Raw genomic sequence first — 9,495 nt, 5'->3', positions numbered from 1 at the left:
TGACGCGGCGCGTGTGTATGTGTCCCCGCAGCGAGGAGGCGAAGAGCACGACCTGGCTGCACCCGCTCACCGGCGAGGCCGTGATCACCGGGCACCGCCGCAGCGCAGGTACGAGCCCGACCCCCGCGCGGCGGGAGGCAGGAGGGACGGATCCTCTCCCCCGCTCTCCCCCTTCCCGTTCCTCCCGGCCTGGCCTGGGGGCAGCTGGGGCCCCGCTTCCCCTAGGGGAGGTGTGGGGATGCTGAGCCGCGCGGAATAACTTAACGGGGGGTTGGGGGTTTCAGCCCCCGCCGCTGCAGGCGGGTCGTGCGAGGGGAGGTGCCGGGCGGCCCCCGCCGCTGCGTGTGTGCGACCCTGCCCCCTGCTTGGTTGCATCCGTGTAAAGCCCGGGGCTGTGATTGCTGCCACCCGACGATCCTGTTCCTTCTTCTCCTTCTCCTTCTCCACCTCCATCTCCACCCCCAACCCACACCTTCCCCCGCCCCCCCTTCCTCCTGCCTGTTGGCAAGACTTCAGGAGTGTCGGTTCTGGATGATTACATCTCCACGGTTTCTGGGGAGCCGCGGCTCGCCCTCACAAGGCTTGGAGAGCCATGCAGGGGAACAATTGATTGATTTCTCAGAGCTCCCCCTCTGCCACGGTTTAATTAGTGCTCAGGTTAATTGAGAAATCCTCTTAAGGGCCTTGGAAATGGACAAGGGGCAGATGGATGTGAGGTGCTTTGGTGCCTCAGTGTCTCTCTCTGTCTTTTATTTTTTTAAAACAAGCGCAGCCTTCTGTTTTGAGTCGGCACCCACAGCTCTTTTGGCTTGGATGCCTCCCTCGGATCGCTTTTGAAATGTTTTATTTCTGCATCCACCCCACCCCAAGCGGTGTGTGTGTGTGTGTACACCTGTGCAGGGATGAATGTGTCTTTTTATGTGTGGGGTGTGTGCGCATGGGCGGGGGTGTGTGCGTGTGCTTTGCGTGGGTTCATGGGTAGGGGGGGTGTACCTGTGCATAGGTGTGCATGTATTTGTGCTGCTCATGTCTTCCAGGGGAAAGGTAGTTTGCTTGTCAAGTCTTGCAGGTATTGTGTCGGACAGGGGTAGTTACTGGCAAGTGAAAGAAACTTCCTTCTGAATGCTCAGGTGAAGTGTTTCCAGTATGGTGCTGCATACATTACAATACTTGGCAGATTAAGTGCTGTAGTAGGCACAAAAGAAACTTGTTTCTCTATTTTTCCCTTTTCATAGGTGCTTATTCATCTTATTTATAGGTAGAATCAGAGATTATTCTCCCTCTCCCACCCCATGCCCTCCTTTTTTTGGCTTCCCTGATTTATGGCTTTGGACCCTAAACAGAGGCTGTTTATACCAAGGAGGGAATTTGACTGAAAAACCTTTCATCTTCTGCAAACATCTTGTATTTTAGGCTTCTTACAGATAGTTTTGGAAATATTTCCCTGCAGTATCTGGGGATGTTCTTTTTTTAAAATCCATGTCCCATGAGAGTTGAAGTTATATTCTTAGAAAACCCCAGTCCATGAACTGTTCTTTCTGTTGAGTTTAAATAGTGGACATATATACATTGGAGAGACTTTCTGTTCACCTTTTCCTTGCCTGGTGATCTTACCAAAAGGCAACTAGATTTCTTTCAGGAGGAGATGTTAATGTATGGTAAGAAAGCAGGCCAGAGAGATTAAGCTGATGAGGAAAAACAGGTACTCCAGTCCAAATAGCTTTCTTTAACTGAGAAGTGTATTTTTTTTTCCCTACAAAATAAAATTGCTCCGGGTAGTCTTTTTATACTCTTAAAACGATACAGGGTTGGAGACTTAGCAACAAACTTACTTATTTAGGCTCATAGAAATGTGGATAGATGCGTAAGGATATTCTCAGGATTGTTTTGTATGGAGTTGTAAATACTGCAAGGAATTCCTTGTGTGTCTTGGATGTGTCAGCAATAGAATTGGACTTGCAAAATATACCTACAGAGTCATTAAAATATAAAATGCTTCTTAAGATGCTTATGAATTACACACATTGAAGACTGATTTTTTTTTTCTTTACATTGCTATGCTTCTCAAGTAATTCAGAGTTACTGTATTTCAGTGCACAGAAGAGTGATGATTTCTAAGTATCGTTTAATGGAAAGGGGACACTTATATTTAAACATGCATGTATCTGCATTACTGCTCTCTGGAAAGATAAACTTTCATTTTGCTTTCATCCTGTATGCTGTTTGGTTCATGGTACAGGGAATTGTTTAAGTCCAAACAGGTTTTTTTATATTAATGTTTCCTATAAATTTAACAGCGTTGAAATCGAGACAGTTGTGTATTAGTCAGGGATGAATTGTGATGTAACTCTGTACTAGTCTCTCTAAAATTATAACCATTACTGTATTGCTGGGGGTGAGTTATTTAAGCTGTACTGTGTTTTGTTTTCTAGATTTACCCACAGGTTGGGAGGAAGCTTATACTTTTGAAGGTGCAAGATATTACATAAAGTAAGTTGAGCTTTTTGCCACTGTGCTACAATTTGAAATTGTCTTTATGTTGTACTTTTAATAAGTTGATTTAACTTGGCTTCAGTGATATTATGCAACATATACATTTAAAAGGAGTTAGGTAAATGTTTAGCAGAGGCCAGTTTTCTCTAGTTGGCTTGTTACAACAATTTATTGGGTTTGTAGTGCTAAATGCTAGATATGTTTAATCACATGTCTTGAGAACTCCATATTCTTCCAACAGAACTCCAAATGGGATCTGTGCTGGGATGTAGTGGTTTGGCAACAAATGTCTGTGAAAGTGAAGATCTGTCTTAACAAGGTGGATGTATATGTTTACAGTGTGTTTGTAAGGAAAACCTAATCTAATCTAATCTAATTAAAAAAAAAAAAACAACCTTAAATTTATGTTCACAGGTGATATTTTGGTAGTCAAGACTCGTATTTTAAAGTAACTACTCTTTTACACAAATCTTCTATTTTTCTTTAATCCGATTTTTACTGTATTTTGCATTTTGCCAAACTCTCACTAGGGATAAAAAAAATCTACCTATTTAACATTATGTGTTTAATAATTTGCCATCTTAAGTTTAGCACAGTTTGTTCTCCATGAAAACAATAGTTTTTAAACGTTTCTGGTTAATGGGATGAGAGTTAGATATGTTGGATTAAAAGAGGTCTTTTAGGCTAAGGAATTGACCCCCTCCTTGTTTTCAGAATTCATTAAAATTGTATTATGTCATTAGAAGGAACCGCGTCCCATAAAAGCACTGGGTTGAGGAAAGTGTGTCTGCCTTGGTGTTCTATGTTTCTCAGTCAAAAGAATAATGTGCAAGAAATAATGGCTTTCACATAAAAGCTCAAAATCGGTGACAGGCAGGTTTTGACAAACTTCTTGATATCCCTCAGGAGTCAGATGGTAGTAGTTTTTCAGCTGGGAAAACGAATCCTAAAAACAGGACCTCTGTGTACTCAATCTTGCTTCTTTCTCTTCTGTTGAGTTTAGGCTCCAACAAACTGTAAACATCCTTGGCTTCATAGAAACTTCTCAGTTTCCCATGGGTTTGATGTGTAACCCTTGTCTTGGTAGTGATGTCAGTGAGCAACCCCCACGAGTAAAGCCACTAATATGCCTAAGGGATTCAAGCTACGTTTCTGCAGTTCTACAGAACAGTTAAAGTTGGGTGTAAGGAACCTGTTCAATTCAAGTTGTGCCTAGGTATCATGAGATAGGACTGATATAAGTGCAGAGATGGATTATTTTACCTCAGTGGTCCTCAGCTCAGGCGAGTCTATGGGCAATACTACACTATGGAGTTAAATGCCTGTTAACCTTGGTTTTAATTCATTTTATGTAATTTAATATAACTTCCTATGGCTGCAGGCAAGGCTGCGGGGTTTTGCAGCCAGAATGTTGTGTGTGAACTATGGATAAGACACCAGTCTTTTTTTTTTTTTTAATACAGTATTTCCAGTTTTCAAGAAGTGATTCTTTTTCAAATGTGTAGAAGAATGTGTTTCCAAAACTACAATAAGAATCTGTGCTATGCTATCTAAATGGTTATTGATGGATTGTGACTGGTAGCTCTGTACTGGTGACTGTCGGTATGAAAATGTTCTTCCCAAAGGCTTTATTGTGCTGTGCTGCATTCATAACAACTTCCATCAGAATAGTGATTAAAACTGTTTGGAACCAAGGGCAGGAAGCAATTAAGAATGTCATTTGTGCCATGCTGTTTGTAGTGAAAAGCAGGTTTTGTAAATGTTTGAACTTACTGTTTTGGGGAGAGGGGGAATGGGGGTTGGTGCAGGGTGTTATCAGAACTGTTATCAACCAGACATTGTTGACAGTACTTTCAACATCAAATTGCTTTGTTTGTTTAAAAAAAAAATTAAATATTGTAGTGCACTTTACTGCCATATGTTTGGCATGGTTCCATGGTATTGTATGAGTGCTGCTTACAGACATACAAATTATGACCATTGGTATTCTTGGTTAAATGGGCATTAATTGTTCATGATGATAATCTCAGGAGCCTTGTTTACATTTTGTGCTAAGTGTCATGGCATTAGCAATGATGCAAGTGCTAGGGAAAACTGTCTTGTTAAATTTTGGGCAGTGCAAGTCTAGATCAGGGGCCTGCAACTGCCTGTGGGTCAGATTCAGCCTGCAGAACTGTAATTTCAATGGCATTTGGTGGTAGGGGTCTCTTTGCCTGCTCTATCCTGCAGGTGGGGCCTCCTTGCTCATGCCCTACTATAATCAGATGTTGGGAGGTTTGTTGGTGCCATGCTGTAGTTGGGTGCCTGGGGCTTCTGCAGAGAAGGCTTCTCCATAGGGGTGCCAGGACTAGGCAGCAACAAAGAATAATGGCAGAGGAGGCCAGGTCTTAGTGCCCACCCATCAGCCTTAGACCCAAGCTAGGTTACATTGGGCCCCCCCGTTAAAAAAGGTTGCCAACCCCTGGTTTAGATGATGTGTTGATTAGAGTACTAGTGATTGTTCAAACCTAAATTACACTGCTGCTGCAGTATTAGTGAGGGTGAGGGCTTATGTAGACAAGGTGTGGATAAAGCTAGACAAGATGTCAAACTGAGCTATGTGTCTGGTCCAATAAAAGATATTGTCCAAAAAAATCCTTGCCTCACATAATTCCTGGACTGTCATAGTTATAAGATCACTCTAAAATTATATAGACAAAGTAGTAATGTAAGACTGACCATCTTTGCTGCATTGTTGGTTGATTTGAACGTTTTGTTTAGGTAATTTGTTTCGATACTCTAAAGTAAACTAAATCTTAATATTCCATTCCTTAATCTCCTGTAACTGTAACTGACTAGAACTGGGATGGCAAATAAAATGTTAATCTGTCATGTATTTTTTGATGGAACAACTCCTCTTCCATATTCTTATCTTGGTGTTAAGGTGGGGACATTTTTCTCTTTTACAAACTGTATTTAAACAGCAGGGGGATAAATGGTAATAGAAATCTTGCACTGCTGTTTTCAGCCACACAGTCACTTAAATCTTTTCTGCGGTATACTATAATTACAGTGTATCTAAACGGAGAGAGAAAAATCATTCTGTGATCAGGAAACTTAAATGTAACTTCTGAAGTTTAATTTCAGATAAAGTAGTTGAGTGAGAATATTTAATGACCTGACTTCTGGGTAATGCAGGCCTTATGTTTATCCACAGCATGTTTCTTTAACTACTAGTCGGTGTACTAAGTGGGTGTGTCATTGAATTGTGTCTACTGTTGTATTTTTCTGGGTCTGATGTTGTAAACATACTGTATAATGATATTGGGTAATATACAGGATATAATCACCAAGCAAATCTTAATAATACCCACTTCAGGGCAGATAAATTGAACAGATATCTCAGATTTCACATTGCATTTCAATGTTATAGCTATCTGTATTGTTGGGTTGTTTATTTTAATTTTCAGAATAAGTAAAAGTTATGTAGTGGCCATAATTCTGTTCCATTTCTGCTTGATACTGGGTCATGCTAGTTTTGAAAGAGAGATATGCTTAAAAGTTAGACTGGTAAATAGAGCCCTGTTTGCTTTGGATAATGATGTTTCAGCTGGAGGTTTTAAATGAGGTTGTATTTAATGAGTTTAGGTAGGACTTTGAACTTTTTTGGTTTTTGGGTTAAAAGGAGAAGCTTAATGCTACAACTCAATGATGGAGGGCAAAGGGTTTTGCTTTAGTTTATCTTTATGGTTAAACCTCAGATGACCAAAGTCTGTCTGTCTTTTCAATTTGAAATGGTGATTTTCAGTTTATTTTCTCTCATATACTGTACCAAGTTTTTAAGAACAAATAATAAAATACTTTAGCAGTTGTCTTATGAGATCAGATTGTATTGCTAAATTATTTTGTATGTCTAGACAAAAATGAATACATTTATACATCTGTGTTCTCAAGTTAGAGATATTTAGTTAGTTCTGCTGCCTAATTATTTGAAGGGAACAGATGTTAACTTTCTATGAAATGATGCATGGTTTGACTGTAAAAGCCACATTACTACCTCTTTTAACATAATTGTAAACTCTTCTGTGGAGAACAACATTTTGACACAGCTATTATATGGCATTCTCACACTCAATTTCATTTCATTGTTCTCACTTGCAAAGTAAATACCATCATTTTATGGTATAGCAAAGTAAGCAATAGTTAAGCAAAGTACAGAGAACCTTAGTGTGCTGAAGGAGTTCAGTCTGCGGTAGTGGGTGCTATAAGTGTGCCAGTAAATTTGGGGAACAAGCTAAAGCTCCCTTGCATGCATGCATGCATGCATGTAAATAATAACTGGCTTCTGCCAGTATACCTCAACCCTTACATTATTTTGGAAGTCCAGTTTTAAGGGTCTTTGAGTTTGCTCTGTCTTGGTTAATTTCTGACTGCTCTGAGTTTATACAGTATTATTATAGTATCGGTTCTCTTGTTTTTCTCTGTTAGAAGAGCAAGTGTCATGCTCTTGGGCCATCAGAGAGCTGTCAGACATGATGAACAGAAGCAGTAAGATTTAGGATTTTTCATCAGAAGTGGTGGGGTTGCCAGAACTGTTTCAGGAAGCTTTCTTTTTTTTTTATTCTGTATGACGCAACTCTGACTTTTCTGTCAGAGGTTACTGATGTTACTGACTTGGTCGGGCATATCACAAAATCATTACAGTTCTGATGGTGAATGGTACAGTTGTAAATTGAGTGTAAAATAAAATTGTGGTGTACATGAGGCCTAAGTAGTCGTAGGCTTCAATGTTAATGCTTTTCAATGTTAGTGACAGTTTTACACTTGCAGCCCAGTATTATAAAGCTATGGTACACTGGTTTCTGTTGTCAGTACTTTAATTGCAAATGAAGGCTATGCTACAGCAGCAACTGTAATACAGTAGAACCCAGATAATTCATATCTGGGTGCCTCCCAGATTGCTTAATTTGTCACTGAATTAAGGACCAGCCGCTTGCTGTGGCTTTTACTTGAAAAGGTGCCACTTCTGCAAACAGTTGAGTTCATCAGTGGTTCCAAGTGGTTTTAGCTGGGAGGAATAGTGGTATCACTTGAAATAAAATACAGCAAGAAGCTGGTGCACTTTTTGCAGGCCTGTCCAGCTTTTTGCTATGACCCTGATATTTCTCAAATCCTCATCTTTGCAAGGAGGTAAGGATCTTAGCCCTAGAAAGTATCTGGGGTCTACTGGATTTCATGCTTGTTAAGTCTTGTCCAAACACGTTTAGTTTTAGGAAAAATATGAGCTGGCTAATGCTAGTGTGCCAATGCCAACTGGATCTTAATCTTTCTTCCTCATCTAGGTAAACTCACTATTTAGAACTTCATTTTTTCCTTGTGTTCAACTATACAGTTAATGCTTTGGATAAAGAATTGCTTTGTTAATGGTTTAACCTCCCAGTTGAGCTAGCATATTGGTTACAAGCTTTGATAGTTCTAAGATCCCCAAAGGCCTGGTAGCACAACCAGAGAAGACAGTACACAACATGACTGAAGTTTCTATAACATGCTTGTAGAGAGAAATCTTTTTCTTGAGGGCAGTAAAATTTTGGAGGAATTATGCTTGCTCATCAGCTTTTTAAATATTTGTCTTTAATAGTGTTTTAAAGACTAAAAAAAGTAGAGTGATAGTTTGTAGATAATCTCTTTAAAAGATAGAAAGATGAAACAAAATAGTTAACTGTAAATTCAGGCTATTTTTGGTGGGGGGTGCAGATGGGAAGAACAAGCAGAGGTTTTACAGCTTAATAAGGAAATATGGAGGGGTGAAAAGGTTTGCTGCTGTTTATCATTTTCCTTTTCAGTTCCTTTATGAAATAGGTTGAATCTTCCATGGGGAATAGGAGTCATGTTAACAAGTTCATAATATCTGTGTGTGCGTACAGCATTTAGTGCAGTTGGCCCTAGTTTGAAAACTTTGACTACTATATTATAAAAGATACTAATACAGTAATCTGTCCCATAGGTTCTTACTCTGGCATGGACAGTGCCATTAATATGACCAATTGATTGCAAACTCACAGAGCCATCTAGTCCTGTGAACATATATTCTAAAGTGTCCTTACTTTAAATAAGACATTTTAGGGATTCACTTGAAAATTACATTTAAAAAAAACTGCTTAGTGCCTAACCCCTATTTCTTTTCAGTTGTACGAAGTATTGTATTTATTTGAATACAAGACAAGCCTGAATATAAGATGAACCTCCAATAATTAGATTCTGTGCATGAAAAATTATAAATGTTTTACAGTTTTTGATGTGTAGAATCTAATTATTGGAGGTCATCTTAAATTCATGTCCCCTTCCCCACTACTGCAGGTGGGAGGGGGAGAGACAGGGCAGTAGTGGGGCAGGCAGGAGGGAACAAGGGAACAAATAGTGGGGGAGGCAGTAGGGAGCACATGTGGTAGGGCAGGCAGTGAGAGAGGCCGGTACGTTGTCCTCTGCTGCTTATTTCCCCCCCCCCCCAACACTTTGCTCTGTGTTGGTGGGATCCCTGGAGCACGGAACATAGCTCCAGCCTGGCCCTGTAACAGTGGTTCAAAGCTGGCACTGGTGTTCCAGCCTGGCCCTGTAGCAGCAGCGCTGGCTCCCCACAGCTAGCGGGCAGGCAGCACCCCTCACCCCAAGGGTAGGGAAAACCTTGCTTCTAATCAAGTCAATATGGTAATAGTTCTTTGTGTAATCTCTTGCTCTACAAAAAAGCTAACATTTTATGCACAAAACTTATCAGATTTAAAGCCTCTTTGTATTTTGAGAATTAAAAATAGTGTTAAATTAATACCTGATACAGAAAAATACTGTCTGTTAGATAAGTAATAATCTTATGGAGTCTGTCTTGAATTGTTTGATAGCTGTGCGGACAGATATATCATTGCCAACTTCATAGTTCATTGTGTAAAGGTTTCCCTTGCTTTATGCAGGATCTTTGTATGGAAATTCGCTCTTATGTCATGAGCATATGTAGACCCATAATTTGTTATA

At 40.0% G+C, this 9,495-nt stretch overlaps 2 protein-coding genes across 6 annotated transcripts in view; both read left to right on the top strand.

Annotated features, from left to right (window-relative positions):
* Positions 1-17: 17 nt before the first annotated feature.
* LOC109315916 (pleckstrin homology domain-containing family A member 5-like) overlaps positions 18-9,495 on the top strand; it is a 46,201-nt gene continuing 36,723 nt past the window's right edge. Inside the window, exons 1-2 of the mRNA XM_019543877.1 lie at positions 18-108; positions 2,433-2,490. Coding sequence (XP_019399422.1) covers positions 18-108; positions 2,433-2,490 — 149 coding nt within the window. The remainder of the gene's footprint in view (positions 109-2,432; positions 2,491-9,495) is intronic.
* PLEKHA5 (pleckstrin homology domain containing A5) overlaps positions 35-9,495 on the top strand; it is a 259,545-nt gene continuing 250,084 nt past the window's right edge. For 4 of the 5 annotated variants that reach the window (XM_019544475.1, XM_019544477.1, XM_019544480.1 and 1 more), the window contains exons 1-2: positions 35-108; positions 2,433-2,490. The gene's annotated coding sequence lies outside the window, so the exon portion shown is untranslated. The remainder of the gene's footprint in view (positions 109-2,432; positions 2,491-9,495) is intronic. The other variant, XM_019544478.1, reaches the window with a different exon arrangement.

The sequence above is a fragment of the Crocodylus porosus genome, unplaced genomic scaffold (assembly GCF_001723895.1).
Source record: "Crocodylus porosus isolate Cpor-Errol unplaced genomic scaffold, CroPor_comp1, whole genome shotgun sequence".
In the NCBI taxonomy this organism is placed as follows: Eukaryota; Metazoa; Chordata; order Crocodylia; family Crocodylidae; genus Crocodylus; species Crocodylus porosus.
The sequence above is the reverse complement of the archived record's forward strand: the minus strand, read 5'-3'. Positions and strand labels throughout refer to the sequence as shown.